Source organism: Antechinus flavipes, chromosome 1, assembly GCF_016432865.1.
Source record: "Antechinus flavipes isolate AdamAnt ecotype Samford, QLD, Australia chromosome 1, AdamAnt_v2, whole genome shotgun sequence".
NCBI lineage: Eukaryota > Metazoa > Chordata > Mammalia > Dasyuromorphia > Dasyuridae > Antechinus > Antechinus flavipes.
Window position 1 is genome coordinate 291754035 of NC_067398.1, and position 19677 is coordinate 291773711.

Below are 19677 nucleotides of genomic sequence, written 5' to 3' on the forward strand. Positions count from 1 at the left end.
TTTGGGAATTAATTTTTGAACTTTAATTTTAAGAACTGCAGATTAAGCTGGAATTGGCCTACATTTCATTTTTTACCCCAAACCATCCTGTCTGGTTAAATGGAGAAGATCATTATCTGTGGTTTTAGATGTGTTGTTTTGAGGCAGAAGGAAATTAATAACTTGTATGCAATCACCCCACTAGCTGGTGGCAGAATCAAAATAAGTACTCAGATCTTTAGCCTCCCATCTTGGCTGTTCATTTCACTAGTGCATGCTTCCTCTTGTATATTCAGACATCTTTGACTACTGGGGAGAAGTGAGGCTTTTCCTGGGACTTAATGAGTGGTTTTCTACTTCTAGCAAAATCTGTGAAAGTGAAAATCAAGCTAAATAAAAAAGATGAGAAAGGCCGGGACAAAGGAAAAGGCAAGAAGAGGCAGAGCAGGGGAAAAGCTAAACCTGTTGTGAGTGATTATGACAGTGATGAGGAGCAGGATGACAATGTAAGTATTTATGGTACAAAACAATTGAGCATTTTAATGATTCTGGGGGTGATGAAACAATGAAGTCAAATGAGTAACAAATTTGAAGTATGATGGAAGAGAAATATTAATATGCTGATGCTGAAATGCACACAACTTACCAGAAATCATAAGGAAATCAAGGCATGTGATTTAAAATGATTTTTTTTTTAAATCTCACTTTAAAATTTGAAGACTAGGAAAAAGGTCGTACCTAAAATTACAAGTACTTGAAGAATTATGAACCAATTTTTAATTAAACTTATTTTTTAAAAAAATTTCATTTTTTGAAAAATGAATTCATCTTAATTTTAGTGATTAAGTAAAAGATACCTTTACCATAGGTAAAAGAGAATCTTGAATTCCTCCTTATCAACTGTTTTTTTTTTTTCTTTCCCTCTTCTTTGTTCTTTTTTCATCTTTTCCCCTTCCCCCCTCCTTGTCTCTTTCAAAAAAGAGAATTTACATTTTCTATGCTTGTGAGTTTATTTTTCCCTTTGACTTCTTAGAGGTAAAAATTGAAAGTTATTATCTCACTCTGCCCATTATGTATATAATGTAGATAGGCATTTCAGATACTTGAAGATTTTTGTGTGACATTATGAGAGATTCAAATGAGTAAGGCTCGTGTCACTTTGACTTTGTGAACTCATCTAAAAAATACCATGTCAAAAAATAAAAGTAATTATCCAAGTCTATCAATGCAGGCCTAAAGAGGGAATGAAATATTGGGAAATGATACATATAACCAGATTTCTTATCCATTTTGGAGTTTTCTACCCAGAGTACCTCGTTTTCTGTCAAAAAAAAGTATATAGTAGTTTTCTTCTTGCTTTTCCATCTAGTGAAGAGGCTAATAAGCAAAGTTTGTTTCCATCATATTTCTTTCTTCCTACATTATGTTTTAGCATACATTTTTAATTGGTGTTCAGAATTTATAATCTTATTTAATATTTTTTTTTGTTTTCATTTGACCCACAGGATCAGTCAGAAGCAAGTGGAACTGATGACGAGTGATCAACATAGGGCATTTTTCCTGGTAGAAATGAACTCTTTCCCCTCTCTCATTTATATCCAGCGTGAATTCATTTTGTCAGATAGACATTGGGTTGTTTCTGTATTCTCATCATCTATAAACTAGCTTTAGGATAGTGCCAGACAAACATATGATATCATGGTGTAAAAAAGAAAATGAAAAATACACAAAAAAATTTGTAAAATATTGTGACCAAATGGGCCTCTAAGATTGAATAAAAAACTTTTGATGGAAAATATGTGGGTTGATAGTATATTTCTATGGGTTGGGTTTAGTTTGGTAATGGTTTGAGTGTGCCTGGTTTTATCAACTGTTGAGATGCTTTAAGATAGCATCAGAAAGATTAAAAAAAAAATGTGTCTTTTGTAACAATGATAACCAGGAGAAGCCATTAAAAGCCACTGGTTATTTTATTTTTCATCAGGCAATTTTCAAAGTTTTTTTTTTTTTTGTTGTTCTGTATTGTTTTTTTTACACTGTGGTACATATATGCAACTTTGTTTAATAGCTGATAAATGTACAGTAGTTAGACTTCACCCTGCCCTATATACATTTTTCCACTTTATGCTCAATGATCTCGGAAAAAAAAAAGCTTTTTAAATTGTATCAGATTTATGTCGACTGTAAACTTTGCTCCTTTTTTGACTCTTGATTTTAAAAAGTTTGGTTGAAAAATGCTATTGAATATTGCAATCTATATAGTGTAATGGATGGCTTCTTTTATCAAACTGATCTTCTATGTTACCAATGTGGATTATCATCTTTTCCCTAAAGTGTACTTAATCTTTGCTTTCTTTGCACAATGTCTTTGGTTGCAAGTCATAAGCCTGAGGCAAATAAAATTCCAGTAATTTTGAAGAATGTGGTGTTGGTGTTTTCCTAATAAAGAGACAATTTAGCTCAATAAATATTGCCTTGTGTTTATGAGTTTCACGAGATATGATGCTTGTTAGTTACTGCGTCTCAGTGAATGTATCTGACACACCCTGTATATTCTTTAAAAGTACTGAAAAGTTAATAATCAAATAGAGTCAATGAGTCAAAATGGAGGAGGGAGAGAGGAAGGAAAGGAGAGAAAGAGAAAAATGATATTGATAATGATGATTCTATTCTTTTTATTTTTATTATTATAACTTTTAATCGACAAAACATATGCAATTTTTTACATTTTTTACAACATTATCCTTTGTTAAGAGTTCAAAATGTTGGAGTTTGTTCTCAGAGGACAGCCGGTTTAGAGGCTTAGAGCCCTTCGGATGTCTCCAAATCCAAAGGTTCTGTCCTTCAGCCTCTGCCTCTGCCTTCTTCTGCCTCCAACAGAGATGGAAGATCTCTCTTATCTCCTTCTGGGGAGCCCAGCACCAACTTGCCGCGGAGAGAGGGCTTCTGGCGTAGCTCCACTGAAATCCCAAAAGTGTTCTCTGCAGCAGAGTCGTTTCTCTCGAGTCTAGCGCGATCAGCCAGCCAAGAGGAAAATATGTATTCTGCCATAGATCTTTCATCGCTGGCTTTTTATCTGCCTCTTCTGAGAGAATGGGATTATGGGTTTTCTCCCATAGTGCTCTCTGGCCCAATGACTTTAAGGGAGGTGTGAACTCTCTTGAAGTTAGAAAGTGTACTTTGTGAAGCTAGCATACTTGTGGAGTCCAATGAGTAAAGGTGGGAACACAAGCCTTGTCTTGATTAGTTCTACTTAGTACCTTGTTTCAGGTTCTGGCCAAAACAACTTCTTGTAAGATTAGATCAACTCTAATTACTTAGCAGTTAGTAAGGATTCCAACAATCCTTTGCACTCACTTCTGTTCCAACTTTTCCCTTCCCTCCTTCCACCCCCCTCCCCTAGATGGCAGGCAGTCTTATACATGTTAAATACGTTATAGTATATCCTAGATACAATATATGTGCACAGAATTGAACACTTTTCTTGTTGCACAAGCAAGAATTGGATTTAGAAGTTAAAAATAACCTGGGAAGAAAAACAAAAATGCAAACAGTTCACACCCATTTCCCAGGGTTCCTTTTCTAGGTGTAGCTGATTCTGTCCATCGTTGATCAATTGGAACTGAATTAGATTTTTTCTTTGTCGAAGATGTCCACTTCCATCAGAATATATCCTCATACAGTATTGTTACTGAAGTGTATAATGATCTCCTGGTTCTGCTCATTTCACTTAGCATCAGTTCATGTAAGTCTTTCCAAGCCTCTTTGTATTCCTCCTGCTGGTCATTTCTTACAGAACAATAATATTCCATAACATTCATATACCACAATTTACCCAATCATTCTCCAATTGATGGGCATCCATTCATTTTCCAGTTTCTAGCCACTACAAAAAGGGCGGCCACAAACATGTTGGCACATACAGGTCCCTTTCCCTTCTTTAGTATCTCTTTGGGATATAAGCCTAGTAGTAGCACTGTTGGGTCCAAGGGTATGGACAATTTGATAACTTTTGGGACATAATTCCAAATTGCTCTCCAGAATGATTGGATTTGTTCACAACCCCATCAACAATGCATCAGTGTCCCACTTTTCCCGCATCCCCTCCAACATTCATCATTATTTTTCCCTGTCATCTTAGCCAATCTGACAGGCGTTAGTGGTATCTCAAAATTGTCTTAATTTGCATTTCTCTGAGCAATAATGATTTGGGACACCCTTTCATATGAGTAGAAATAGTGTCAATATCATCATCTGAAAATTGTCTGTTCATATGGCTTGATTTCTTATTAGTCAATTCTCTATATATTTTGGAAATGATACCTTTATCAGAACCTTTTAACTGTAAAAATGTTTTCCCAGTTTGTTTTTATTTTTATTTTTTTGCTATTTTTTGTTTTTTTGTTTTTTGTTGTTGTTGTTGTTGTTGTTGTTGTTGTTGTTGTTGTTTTTTGCTATTATTTGTTTTTTGCTATTTTATGCAAGTAGGCCTCTAGAGATATAAAATTTCCCTTTATTACCACTTTGGGTGCATCCCACACATTTTGGTATGATATCTCATTATTGTCATTTTCTTGGGTGAAGTTATGTGTATGATTTGCTGTTTCACCCTTCTAATCTTGTTTGCATTAATTTTGTTTGTACAAAGCCTTTTAAATTTGATATAATCAAAATTTTCTATTTTGTGATCAATAATGATCTCTAGTTCTTCTTTGGTCACAAATTCCTTCCTCCTCCACAAGTCCTATGTTACTCTAATAAATTTATAATCTCATTCTTTATGCCTAAATCATGGATCCATTATGATCTTATCTTGGTGTATATGGTGTGAAGTGTGGGTCCATGCCTAATTTTTGCCATACTAATTTCCAGTTTTCCCAGCAGTTTTTGTCAAATGGTGAATTCTTATCTGAAAAGTTGGGATCTTTGGGTTTGTGAAACACTAGATTGCTATAGTTATTGACTATTTTGTCCTGTGAACCTAACCTATTCCACTAATCAACTAATCTGTTTCTTAGCCAATACCAAATGGTTTTGGTGACCGCTGCTTTATAATATAGTTTTAAATCAGGTGCAGCTATGCCACCTTCATTTGATTTTTTTTTCCATTAATTCCCTTGAAATTCTTAACCGTTTGTTCTTCCATTTGAATTGTGTTGTTATTCTTTCTAGGTCATTAAAATAATTTCTTGGAAGTCTGATTGGTATAGTACTAAATAAATAGACTAGTTGAGGGAGTATTGTCATCTTTATTATATTTGCTCAGCCTATCCAAGAGCAATTAATATTTTTCCAATTATTTATATCTGACTTTATTTGTGTGGAAAGTGTTTTATAATTTTGCTCATATAATTCCTGACTTTCCTTTGGTAGCTAGATTCCCAAATATTTTATGCTATCAACAATTATTTTGAATAGAATTTCTCTTTATATCTCTTGCTGTTTGATTTTGTTGGTGATGTATAAAGATGCTGAGGATTTATTTTGTAGCTTGCAACTTTTCTAAAGTTGTGAATTATTTCTAATAGCTTTTTAGTAGAATCTCTGGGGTAAGTATACTATCATATCATCTACAAAGAGTGATAATTTGATTTCCTCATTACCTAATTTAATTCCTTTTATCTCTTTCTCAACTCTTATTGTCGAGGCTAGTGTTTCAATACAATATTGAATAATAATGGTGATAGTGGGCAACCTTGTTTCACTCCTGATCTTGCTGGGAATGGTTCCAGTTTATCCACATTATATATGATGCTTGCTGATGGTTTTAAATATATGCTCCTCACTATTTTAAGGAAAAGTCCATTTATTCCTTTACTCTCAAGTGTTTTTATTAGGAATGGATGTTGAATTTTATAAAATGCTTTTTTTTGCATCTATTGAGATAAAATCATATGGTTTTTAATTTGGTTATTGATATAGTCAATTATGTTAATAGTTTTCCTAATATTGAACCAGCCCTGCATTCCTGGTATAAATCCTACTTGGTCATAATGTATCTTCCTGGAGATGATTTTCTGTAATCTTTTTGCTAATATTTTATTTAAGATTTTAGCATCAATATTCATTAAGGAGGTTGGTCTATAATTTTCTTTCTCTGTTTTCAACTTACCTGGTTTAGGTATCAGTATCATATCTGTGTCCTAAAAGGAATTTGGTAGGACTCTTTCATGCCCTATTTTTTCAAATAGTTTATATAGCATTGGGGCTAATTGTTCTTTAAATGTTTGATAGAATTCACATGTAAATCTTACCATCTGGTCCTGGGGATTTTTTCTTAGGGAGTTAATTAATAGCTTGTTCTATTTCTTTTTCTAAGATGGGACTGTTTAGCCAATTTACTTCTTCCTCTGTTAATCTGGGCAAGCTATATTTTTGAAGGTATTCTTCTATTTCATTTAAGTTATTGAATTTACTGGCATAAAGTTGGGCAAAGTAACTCCTGATTATTGCTCTAATTTCTTCTTCCTTAGGGGCAAGTTCCCCCTTTTCATTTTTAAGACTAACAATTTCATTTTCCTCTTTCCTTTTTTAAATCAGATTTACTAAGGGATTGTCTATTTTGTTGTTCTTGTTGTTGTTGTTTTTTGCTATTATTTGTTTTTTGCTATTTTATGCAAGTAGGCCTCTAGAGATATAAAATTTCCCTTTATTACCACTTTGGGTGCATCCCACACATTTTGGTATGATGTCTCATTATTGTCATTTTCTTGGGTGAAGTTATGTGTATGATTTGCTGTTTCACCCTTCTAATCTTGTTTGCATTAATTTTGTTTGTACAAAGCCTTTTAAATTTGATATAATCAAAATTTTCTATTTTGTGATCAATAATGATCTCTAGTTCTTCTTTGGTCACAAATTCCTTCCTCCTCCACAAGTCCTATGTTACTCTAATAAATTTATAATCTCATTCTTTATGCCTAAATCATGGATCCATTATGATCTTATCTTGGTGTATATGGTGTGAAGTGTGGGTCCATGCCTAATTTTTGCCATACTAATTTCCAGTTTTCCCAGCAGTTTTTGTCAAATGGTGAATTCTTATCTGAAAAGTTGGGATCTTTGGGTTTGTGAAACACTAGATTGCTATAGTTATTGACTATTTTGTCCTGTGAACCTAACCTATTCCACTAATCAACTAATCTGTTTCTTAGCCAATACCAAATGGTTTTGGTGACCGCTGCTTTATAATATAGTTTTAAATCAGGTGCAGCTATGCCACCTTCATTTGATTTTTTTTTCCATTAATTCCCTTGAAATTCTTAACCGTTTGTTCTTCCATTTGAATTGTGTTGTTATTCTTTCTAGGTCATTAAAATAATTTCTTGGAAGTCTGATTGGTATAGTACTAAATAAATAGACTAGTTGAGGGAGTATTGTCATCTTTATTATATTTGCTCAGCCTATCCAAGAGCAATTAATATTTTTCCAATTATTTATATCTGACTTTATTTGTGTGGAAAGTGTTTTATAATTTTGCTATCTATTTCTTCTTACAGCTCTCTTAATTTCTCTTTTAAGAATTTAGATGTTATACTACTTGGTGCATATATGTTTAATATTGATATTGCTTCATTATCTATGCTACCCTTTAGCAAGATAATTTATTATCTCTTTTAATTAGATCAATTTTTGCTTTTGCTTGATCTGAGATCAGGATGGCTACCCCTGCTTTTTTTTACTTCACCTGAAGCATAGTAGATTCTGCTTCAATGTTTTACCTTTACTCTGTATGTCCTGTTTCAGGTGTGTTTCCTGTAAACAACATATTGCAGAATTCTGGCTTTTAATCCAGTCTGCTAACCAATTCCTCTTTATGGGGTAGTTTACCCCATTTACCCCATTCACATTTATGGTTAAAATGACCAATTCTGTATTACTTGATATCTTACTACTCCTGCTTATGCTTTTCTCCTTTTCTTTCCCCTTACCCTTCTCCCCAGTATTAAACTTGTGAGCACCATTTGCTTCTCACAACCCTCCCTTTTTAGTATCCCTCCTCCCACCTTAGAATTCCTCCCCCTATCTTACCCCTTTTCCTCACCATTTCTGTGTTCCCTTCTGCTTAGCTTACTCCTTCCCTTTTCACTTTTCCCCTCCCACTTTTCAATGAGGTGGGAGAAGTTTCACCATAAATCAAATATGCCTAATATTTTTCTCTTTAAATCAATTTTCATGAGAGTAAGATACACACACTATGTTCATCCCCCTCCTTTTTTCTTTTGCCTCTTCATGAGATGTAGTACCCCTACTTTACCCTTTTTCTGGTACAATTTCCTTTCCACCTATAGTTTCTAGAACAAATTATACATGTATTCTTTATATATCTTAAAACATAAATATAGTTCCCAAGATTTCTTTTTACCTTTTTAGGTTTCTCTTGAGTCCTATATTTGAAGATCAAACTTTTTGTTTAGTTCCAGTTTTTTCATCATTTCTTTCCTTGTCACTGGTGAGACAAGCAATGGAGCCAGGAAGATTTAAGTTCAAATCTGATCTTAGACACTTACCAGCTATTTGAAGCTCAGAATCAGTGAGTTATATAATCTTAAGAGCCCCATCCCCACTCTTCTGCCTCAGCCCATTTATGTACCAGCAGCCATTCCTCCAATGCTTCAGTAGCAGCATTCCTTGATTTGAGCTTGCAGTAGCATCAATGATCATCATAAAGGGCAATGGGATGAAACTTTGGGTGACTATTATGAGCTTTAAAAAGTAGCCTTACATCTTTATAATAAATGACAGAATCATATATTTTAGAGTTTAAAGAGACCCTGTAAGTCATTGAATTTAACTGCTTCATTCAAAAGATATTCATTCTCAATCAAAGGACAGGAAATTTAAGTAGCTAGCATCAGATCTTCTTTACTCTGTGTACTACAAACATTCTTTGTTGTTGTTCTTTTGTTTCTGACTCTTCATAACCCTGTTTTTGATTTTCTTGGCAAAGGTGCAGTAGTTTGCTGCTTATCCTTCTGCAGCTCATTTTACAGATGAGGAAACAGAGACAAACAAAGTTAAGTGATTTACTCAGGGTCACACAGCTAATAAGCCTCTGAGGTTAAATTTCAACCCAGATTTTCCTGATTCTGGGCCCAGAGCTCTATCCACTGCATTACTTAGCTATAATTATACTAGCTGATTTGTGTTTCCCTTAAGTCCTTTGGAAATTTATACTGCATGAACTTCTGTGGCATGAAAAAGATGCTCCTATATTAGTTCAGTTTCCTTGAGATAGCTTTCCTTGGAAGAAGTATATCCTTTTTCTTAGTGTCTGTTTTAGGATAGCAGCCACAAGACAGGTCCAATCATATTCCCCCTTCTCCCTCTTTCAATAAACTCCAGTTGCTCCCTACTGCCAGTAGGATAGAATATAAAATGCTCTGCTTGGCCTTCAAGGCCCTTCATAACCTAACCCTCTCCTACCTTTCCAGTCTGATCCAGTGATACTCTACAAGACACACTTTCTCTTGTTCCTGGGAATTTTCTCTGGTTCCTCATACCTGGATTGGTCTCTCCCATCCCCTCTGACTACTAAATTTCCTGGTTTCCTTTAATCCCAAATAAATTCCACAAGATGCCTTCTCCCAGTCTCTTAATTCCAATGTTTTCCTTCTGTTAGTTATTTTCTATTTACTCTTTATAAAGCTTTGCATATATGTATGTAGATGTTTACATGTTGTTTTCCCCAGTAGATTGAGGGCAGAGTCTGTCTTTAGCCCCTTTTTGCCCAGGGCTTAGCACTTTGTCCGGCAATGTTTAATGTAGATGATGTAGATATTTAATAAATATCTATTAATTGATTGACTAAGAGGTATCTAACATATCTCCAAAGTCCCTCCCAGGAATAAAAGTTGATGACTCTAAATCATGGTTTCTATATAACGATGACAAAAAGAAAGGATTGGTCTGGAATCATGTTATAAGGTAAATGATATACCAATTTAACTGTATTGATAAAGTTGAACTTGGTTCCCTTATTAGATTGAGCTCCAGGAAACTAGGGACTATATTTACATCTTTGTAGCCCCTAGGACTTAACGTAGTGCCTGGCACATAGTGTTTAATAAATGCTCAATTGACTTGACTGTTTGGGGCATTAAAACTGAAGCCAATATCTTTTTTCTAAGGATATTCAAATCACATATGTAATGGACTGATGTACAGAATTTCCTTGGAACCCTTCCTTGGCTCCTTGAAAGCATTTTAAGAATGTGCCAACCCATAGTAATAGTAGCATTTAGATAAAGAAAATATACTTTATTTTTAGAGGCAATAAGGTTAAGGGATTTGCCCATGGTCACACAATTAATAAATATACTTATGTTTAAAATTTGAGGTGCAAAGAGGAATAATATCTTAAGCAAGTCACTCACCATACTCTGGACATCTTACACCCTAAGTTGTAGAGGAAGTACTGGCCTGCATTGAAAAAGGGCATTTCTTTAAATAGAAGTTCCCCTATGTCAACAAAGTCACTAGCCCAGTAATAGCTCAAAATTCCTCTAAGGCTTTTGCAATACTCTGTACTTAAAGGAATTTTCATTATTAAAGAGATTTTCCAAAATTATAGTCCCTTTCTTCAATGAGTAAAGTCACAGAATGGGTAATGCTATCTAAGAAACTTCTTATCACCTTGCCAGCAAGAAACAGAAGCACCAACTTTGACAAGGAGAATCAAGCCATTTGAAACTGATGTAGAGAATAGAGTGAGCATTGGGCTCATAGATATCCTCCAGAAAGACTGACACATAGCAGCTCCAGTGATTCTTGGCAGGCCATCCCTAGAAATAGAGGAAAAAACAAAGTTAAGTGATTTACTCAGGGTCACACAGCTAATAAGCCTCTGAGGTTAAATTTCAACCCAGATTTTCCTGATTCTGGGCCCAGAGCTCTATCCACTGCATTACTTAGCTATAATTATACTAGCTGATTTGTGTTTCCCTTAAGTCCTTTGGAAATTTATACTGCATGAACTTCTGTGGCATGAAAAAGATGCTCCTATATTAGTTCAGTTTCCTTGAGATAGCTTTCCTTGGAAGAAGTATATCCTTTTTCTTAGTGTCTGTTTTAGGATAGCAGCCACAAGACAGGTCCAATCATATTCCCCCTTCTCCCTCTTTCAATAAACTCCAGTTGCTCCCTACTGCCAGTAGGATAGAATATAAAATGCTCTGCTTGGCCTTCAAGGCCCTTCATAACCTAACCCTCTCCTACCTTTCCAGTCTGATCCAGTGATACTCTACAAGACACACTTTCTCTTGTTCCTGGGAATTTTCTCTGGTTCCTCATACCTGGATTGGTCTCTCCCATCCCCTCTGACTACTAAATTTCCTGGTTTCCTTTAATCCCAAATAAATTCCACAAGATGCCTTCTCCCAGTCTCTTAATTCCAATGTTTTCCTTCTGTTAGTTATTTTCTATTTACTCTTTATAAAGCTTTGCATATATGTATGTAGATGTTTACATGTTGTTTTCCCCAGTAGATTGAGGGCAGAGTCTGTCTTTAGCCCCTTTTTGCCCAGGGCTTAGCACTTTGTCCGGCAATGTTTAATGTAGATGATGTAGATATTTAATAAATATCTATTAATTGATTGACTAAGAGGTATCTAACATATCTCCAAAGTCCCTCCCAGGAATAAAAGTTGATGACTCTAAATCATGGTTTCTATATAACGATGACAAAAAGAAAGGATTGGTCTGGAATCATGTTATAAGGTAAATGATATACCAATTTAACTGTATTGATAAAGTTGAACTTGGTTCCCTTATTAGATTGAGCTCCAGGAAACTAGGGACTATATTTACATCTTTGTAGCCCCTAGGACTTAACGTAGTGCCTGGCACATAGTGTTTAATAAATGCTCAATTGACTTGACTGTTTGGGGCATTAAAACTGAAGCCAATATCTTTTTTCTAAGGATATTCAAATCACATATGTAATGGACTGATGTACAGAATTTCCTTGGAACCCTTCCTTGGCTCCTTGAAAGCATTTTAAGAATGTGCCAACCCATAGTAATAGTAGCATTTAGATAAAGAAAATATACTTTATTTTTAGAGGCAATAAGGTTAAGGGATTTGCCCATGGTCACACAATTAATAAATATACTTATGTTTAAAATTTGAGGTGCAAAGAGGAATAATATCTTAAGCAAGTCACTCACCATACTCTGGACATCTTACACCCTAAGTTGTAGAGGAAGTACTGGCCTGCATTGAAAAAGGGCATTTCTTTAAATAGAAGTTCCCCTATGTCAACAAAGTCACTAGCCCAGTAATAGCTCAAAATTCCTCTAAGGCTTTTGCAATACTCTGTACTTAAAGGAATTTTCATTATTAAAGAGATTTTCCAAAATTATAGTCCCTTTCTTCAATGAGTAAAGTCACAGAATGGGTAATGCTATCTAAGAAACTTCTTATCACCTTGCCAGCAAGAAACAGAAGCACCAACTTTGACAAGGAGAATCAAGCCATTTGAAACTGATGTAGAGAATAGAGTGAGCATTGGGCTCATAGATATCCTCCAGAAAGACTGACACATAGCAGCTCCAGTGATTCTTGGCAGGCCATCCCTAGAAATAGAGGAAAAAGAAAGAGGAGGCAGAGAAATGAATATGAGTCAGGAAGATTTGGATTCAAATCTCACCCATGACACTTACTAGCTATGTGACCATGTAGAAGAGAATTTATCCTTTCAGGCCCCCAAGCAACTCATTGAGACTGAAGTTCTCTAACAATCTGTATCTGTAAAGGGAATTTTCAGAACTGAGTTCATCTGCACAAATAAGAAGAGGGTGAGGGGAAGAGAGACCTTTTATTTATTGATTCTCTTCCTTTTAATGAACCAATGAAATCTCTAATATGAATATTTTTCTTTATTCAAAAATGAAATTACCAATTTTATGAAATAATATTCCAAAGTCTCTTAGGTATTTAAAATATATTTTGGTAGGCAGACCAGACCAAAAACAAACAAATAAATAAATAAATCAATAAAGGAAGATAATGTCAGTAGTCTTTAATGCACAGGGTTGTTGTGAAGCTCACATGAGATTGCATTCACTTTGTGAACTTTAAAGTTCATTATAAAGTAATTTGGTGAAAGAATTCCTCTCCTTTCTATGGTTTCCCCTCCTCCATCTCCCCACCATTATCTCTTTATACAGATGTCTAATCTGAGGAGGCACTGAGAAAAAATAACAACAAACAAAGCAAAACCCAGAAATTTTCTATATTAAAAAAAAAAAAAGTAAGCATGAAAAAAGTGATTTGTTTAACCTTCACTTTCCCCACCATTCATTCATAAGAATTATATTCCCTGGCATATTTAGTGTCCCTCTTAACTCGTTTATTTTTCCTGCATAATTTTTCCTGACTGGGCTGAGATCATATTTGCTCTGGTCAGACATGACACAAAGGAATATTCATGTGCTTTTCAGATTACATTCCAGGGATTCTGTAAGATATTTTTCCCTGGTTCTTTCTATCAAGGACAATGGGGTAAGGATTAAGGAATCTATTTTGGTAATATCTAGCTTAGTCAAGCTTCATGGCCTCCAGTGGAGGGAAATTAGCTTGATTAGAGGAAAAAGAGGAGAAAAGAAGAGAGGGAAGGAGGGGAAAACAAGAGAAAAGGGAGGGTGGAGAAACAAAGAAAGACAAAGTGGAGGAATGGGGAGAGACAAAGGGAGAGGGATGAATGAGAGAAGAAAGAGGACAGAGAGAGAGAAAGAGGGGGAGACAGGAAGAAAAGGAAGAAAAAAATAAAAAAGGAGGAAAGAGATTGATAAATTAAAAGGAGAAGGAAAGGAGAAACAAAAAAGACCAGAGAACAAAATAGAAAGAGGGGAAAGAGAACAAATACATATTGGCATTTATATCATTAACTTTATTTTTAATGAAAGTTGTGCATTCAGAAAAAAGAGACAAAAACAATGAGCTATTCTTTTAAAAATTAAACTAATCAATCATTTAAAATATTAATCTAGTCTCACTTGACTAATTATCCAGATCTTCAAAAAAAGGAAAACATATTAAAGTATTGATTAGCAGATTCCTCTATGCTGTTGGCACTGTGATTTTGCAGATGAAAAAAGGAATCATTGTATAATGTTTGAAAAGAAAAGGCAAACTGGAAACCTTTTATTTATTGATTCTCTTTTAATGAACCAATGAAATCTCTAATATGAATATTTTTCTTTATTCAAAAATGAAATTACCAACTTTATGAAATAATATTTCAAAGTCTCTTAGGTATTTAAAATATATTCATATATCATAAAAATAAAATTGGTTTTTATGTCGATACACAAAGATTCATAATAAAAGTTCTTTTGTGCATCCACAATATCTATTTGGAAAAGCAGTGTAATTCAGAGCATGGGTCTGTGAAGGACCCTAGGAAGAGGTTAAGTTGAAGAAATTATGGATATTTGGCTTAGACAAAAGTTAGGGGGACATAACTGTTCAAATATTTGAAGGGCTTTGATGTGTAAAAAGCCTGAATTGCTTGGTCCCAGACTACAGAATTGGGAGCAATGAGTAGAAGTCTGTGAGAGGCATTTACATCTGACATAAGGAAAAACTTCTGACCAATCACAACTGACCAAAATTGTTATGGGAAATCTTAGTAGGTAAAGGGTTCTTTCTCCCTTGGAGGTCTTCCAGAAAGAAGGGAAATATCATGGAAGGGATTCTTATTACAGATAGTCAGGATTTGTGCTATTTGAAGTTTTAATTGTATAAAAATATAGCTGGTTCTAGCCCCAAGGTTTTATGTAGTACTAATTCAAATAATGTGACCTGTTCAGGAGAGCCATCATTTGTACTAATTGGGACTTAATAATTAGGGGACTGACTACATGAGCTCTGTGGTTCTTTTCAATTCTGTTGTTCTCTAGCTGGGAGACAAATTCCAGTGGCAGGTTTACTATTGACTTACTGTGTGACTTTGGGAAAATCATTTAACTTCACTGTATTTTAATTTCCTTACTTGTGAAATGAGTAGACCTTCCACTTCTAACATTCCATGACTTTCTATATTCAATTCTAATGCTAATTAGCCTTTGGTGGTTAAATGCAATTAATTTTTTTGTGTGCTTTACAATACATTCAGATTTTGATACTCTTCATTATGACAGAACCAGTCGTGTCATTGCTTAAGAAACTAATGTATTATTATCAATTTTTTTCTGAAGAAATTGAATAGTGATTATACTTTTGTGGGGCTTGAGAGGTAGGCAGAAAGTAACTTCTACATTCAAAACTGAAATAATATATATAAAAGATTCAAAATGATTTTTTTAAGTTCATTGGAGTTAAATAATTTAACAAGGACAGCTAAGATTTAGTATTTAGACACATTTTATATTTGTGATGTGTATGTCATTAAATGAATGAGATTTCATTAAATTTATATAGAGTGAGGAGAGAAAAAGGATAATGCTAATTTGAAGAATAGTACAAAATCTTTAAAAAATGATATTGAATCCTTTTTGCTGCACAGGAAGCAAAGAAATATGTAAACCTTTTAATGATTAACAGGGTTGAAACCAGGTCTGTGATCTCAGGTTTTCTTCCAGATCTCTGAAATATAGTGCTTATAGCCCTTCTGCAGTATAGAAATCACTGAACTTAATACTAAGTTAGCAAAAATAATTAGTTAACTGGCAAAAGATTAGTTTGCTTTTTCTCCTGGTCCTCCTCTCCCCAGTGCCATGTGAATTATTTGCTGGCCTCACTTCTACACATCCTCCACTAAATTGAAGCCATATTTGGTTTCCTTTACTATAGGCACAAAAAATTGTGGTTTTAAGAATTCTCTATTTTATTTTGATTTTTAATAACAGACCAAAAGTGTATCCAGCAAGTTTGAGATATGGGATGACATAGCTATCAAAGCCTTCTTAACAACCTGGTATGCTTAGCTATTTTCTCCAGATTAGACGTGATTCTTCATTTGCAGATGAAGAAACTGAGGTTCACAGATCATACAGGTAATAAAATCAAAGCAGATATTTGAAAGCAGGTTCACCAATTTCAAATCTAAATATTCTTCCTACTATATCATTGAAATAGCCTTCAGGGACCTAGGACCAGTTCCCAGACCTTGATGATGTCCCAGACCTTGGGACAATTTTTAAACTATCTATGAAAACATTATCTAAACTAAAAAAACTATCTAAACACTTAGCTATTGGTTCCTTAATGTGAGATATCTATTTAATGATATAAATGGAGTGACTGAATTATATCAATGTTGAAACCTTTGATTTAAATAGAATAAGAAGATATACAAACATTGCAGCTGAATGGAAGGGCAGCTCACATATTCTCCTTGGTTGGTGAAGTTATTTTCATTACCATCCCATAATAACAAGAAATTTAATTTGGCATAATAAACTGCTTATCTTACATCGATGAGTTAAAAATGGCCCCAAAGTAAAAAACAAAATAAAAATCACAATTTCATTTTATGAATTAAAGCCTATTGCAGAAGACTCTAAGTACAGAAATTTAAAATAAAATCAATAAAATCCTCCAAATTAGATGAACATATATTTCAGAACTTGGTAATCTGGTGGCAAAAGTGATCATGAAGAAGCAGGACAGAAGATGAACAAGTATGTTGTCAGAGATTGTTATGGACCAAGAAACAAAAGACTCTAGAATTATAAAAGCCCTCATCTACAAAAAAAGAATTTTTTTTCTTCCACCTCATGCCTATCACATTAGTCCAAATGATGAAAAATACAAATAATAAATAATGGAGGAAATGTGGGGAAATGTTGCTGGAATTGTAAACTGGTCTAATCAATTTATGGAATAATTTGGAATTAAAAAGATCACAAAATGGTGTGTTCCCTTTGTATAGTACTATTCTAGGACTGTATCCCAAAGAAATAAAAGAAAAAAAAAAGACTAATATATACAAAAATGTTTACAGCAGTTTTTTATATAATAGCAAAGACTTGGAATTGAGGGAATGTTTATCAGTTGGAAAATGACTGAAACAGTTGTAGCATATAATTGTAATGGAAAATTATTGTGCTGTAAGAATTGATGAGGGGAATAGTTTCAGAAAAATCTGGGAAGAATAATATGAAGTAATGCAAAATGAAGTGATCAGAACCAGGAGAACATCATGCACACTGTGTAGTAATAACAATCCTTTAACAATGATCAATTGTGGCAAACTTAGGGACTCTAATCAATACAATGATCTAAGATATCAATCAAAATCTAATGATCCAGGACTCATGATGAAAAATACTATCTATATTCCAAGAGAGAACTGACCAGTTCTCAGTGCAGATATAGGTATTTTTTCACTTCCTTTATTTTTCTTGCTTTTTCTTTCTTTTTTTTCTTTTTTCTTTTTTTTTTTTTTGCAATACAGCTAATATGGAAATATGTTTTACATAATTTCACATATATAATTGATATATTGCTTGCTTTATCAGTGGGTGGAGGAGAGGCTGGAGAGAAGAGAATTTAGAACTCAATTTTTTAAAATGAATATTAAAATAGAGTACATTTTTTAAAAGAAGTATGAAGACAATGACCATGGCAAGCAATGAATAATGTAAAAAAAAAGAAAAGAAAAAAACTGGTTTTCAATGTGAGTGAAATTTCTGAATCACCTGTCTTTATACGAGGAAAGCATCAATCTAAAAGGCAAAAGCAAAATCATTAACAAGTTAGAGGAAAAACGGATTAAACATGAAAGATATAACACATAATTAGAACTTCTCTAACCTGACAAGGCTGAGATTGGTGGCAAAAATTGGAAATGGATAAAGAAGAAAACATTAACATAGATCGGCATCATTTCCTATGGAAATTTGAGTAAGACGTCTGTTTTCACAGTCTTACACTCTTATTAGTACTTATAGTGTCTCAGATATATTGTGGAAAAGCAAATTCCAATGAAGAGTTCAGATCTTTGAGTCTCAGGCCTTATATCTAGCTGATATAAAGGATTAATTGGGAGGGTGATCTTAAGGGTCATCAAACAATAAGTAGTCTAGATTTCATTCTCCTTTTCAACATAACAGAATTGTGATTAAGACTGTGCTAACTTTATATACCTGGATTAGATGAAGTTTACTAAACTGTTTATAATCATGACAGCATTGCATTCTTTGCCTTAACAAAGTTGATTAAATGAATACTGTATACATAGGAATTTACCAATGAATAAACAGGTCACTCAACAGTCAAATATGGAGTCACTTCTGTCAGCAAGGGATTAGTTAGCCTAGTAATAAACCAATTCTCACAATAATTAGGGAAAATTATGAGCAATGCTGTCTTAAAAAACAGTGAAAAGTGATAAATAGAAAAATATGTTTGCAACAAACTTGATGTGAGATATAACTAACTTTATGATACATGTTCTCTATATGGCTTGCATAAAACTAAGGTATTCTAATTTCATTGTTTTTTATTATTTTCTATCAATATTGCTTCCTATCTTTTTAAAGTTCAAAATTTGCAAATTACTATTTTTAATCATCCTACTATTTCAGAGAAAATAGCGATTGTTCCAATTTATTTTCTTTATTTTCTGAATTTGCTCTTTGCCTGCTTGATTTCCAAATTAATTATTTGTTATAATTATCTAAATTCTCTTTTAAACCATTCTGATTTTTATTGATGTTACTCTATTATTTGGAAGGTTAAAATATTATAGAATTTACTATCTTTCTTTTGTTTTTGAAAATTTTCAAATCACTGTATTTCATTTCATAAATAAATGATTGTGTTGATATTTTCTAGATTATTTTCCAGTTTTTTTTTCCTTTTCCCTGAATTGGGGTTGGACTAATAATATTCTTTTTCCCTCAATCTTCTTACTTGAATTCCTTTTATACCGCTCCACTTTCTAGTGTGAAGCCACCTCCCCAAAGCCACTCATTTTCTTCTGAACAGACCACTGAGGTAGAGTAGAATTAATGACCTCCTCACATTAAGGAGATAACATCTGGCTAAATCCCTACTTTATAGAAACTCTAAGAAATAATAATAGGTGCTAAGTTTATGCTCCATTTTCCTCATTATATAAGGTTCTTTCCTTCAAACTCTGTTTCTTCAGTTCTGTTTAGCTATCCATAGTTATCCCCATTTTTTTATCTCCAAGGTTAGCAAGCTCAAAACATGCCTATTATTATAAGTTCAGGTATGGTCAAACTAAATCACTTATGAGAGGAAACTTAGGGGAAAGAGCAGAAGTCATCAAAGGATTTTGGCTATTCACTGTAGCATTCTTTGTGAATGTTCTTTCTGGGAGTTCTAGGAGTTTTGAAATGAAAAAAAGCCTTAAAAGGTTTCTTCTACTTCTTTCTATTCCTAATTTGGGTACAAAACTCTCTGCAAATGAGTGGTGACCGTGACAAATTGTCCTTCATCAGAAGAACCACCTCACACCTCTTAGATTGGCTAAGATGACAGGAAAAGATAATGATAAATGTTTATGAGTATGTAGGAAAATCAGAACACTAATACATTGTTGATGGAATTGTGAAATGATCCAACTATCCTAAAGAGCAATTTGGAGCTATCCCCAAAAGCCTATAAAACTGTGCATTTCTTTTGATCCAGTCATCTCACAACTGCGTCTGTATCCAAAAAAAAAAAAAAAAAAAAGGACTCATCAGTACAAAAATGTTTGTAGCAGTTCTTTTTATAATGTTA

The 19677-nt window shown here is 33.8% G+C and overlaps 1 protein-coding gene and 1 long non-coding RNA gene across 9 annotated transcripts in view; both read left to right on the forward strand.

The window, feature by feature from the left end:
* SMARCA2 (SWI/SNF related, matrix associated, actin dependent regulator of chromatin, subfamily a, member 2) overlaps positions 1-2447 on the forward strand; it is a 241370-nt gene extending 238923 nt beyond the window's left edge. For all 8 annotated transcript variants that reach the window (XM_051962447.1, XM_051962452.1, XM_051962456.1 and 5 more), the window contains 2 exons: positions 343-485; positions 1485-2447. In XM_051962447.1, coding sequence (XP_051818407.1) covers positions 343-485; positions 1485-1520 — 179 coding nt within the window. In that variant the 3' untranslated portion in view covers positions 1521-2447. The remainder of the gene's footprint in view (positions 1-342; positions 486-1484) is intronic.
* A 9496-nt stretch (positions 2448-11943) lies between these two features.
* On the forward strand, positions 11944-15172 carry LOC127538737 (uncharacterized). The gene is made up of 2 exons (XR_007947753.1): positions 11944-12911; positions 14236-15172. It is a non-coding gene; the product is annotated as an uncharacterized LOC127538737 (long non-coding RNA).
* The last annotated feature ends 4505 nt before the right edge of the window (positions 15173-19677 follow it).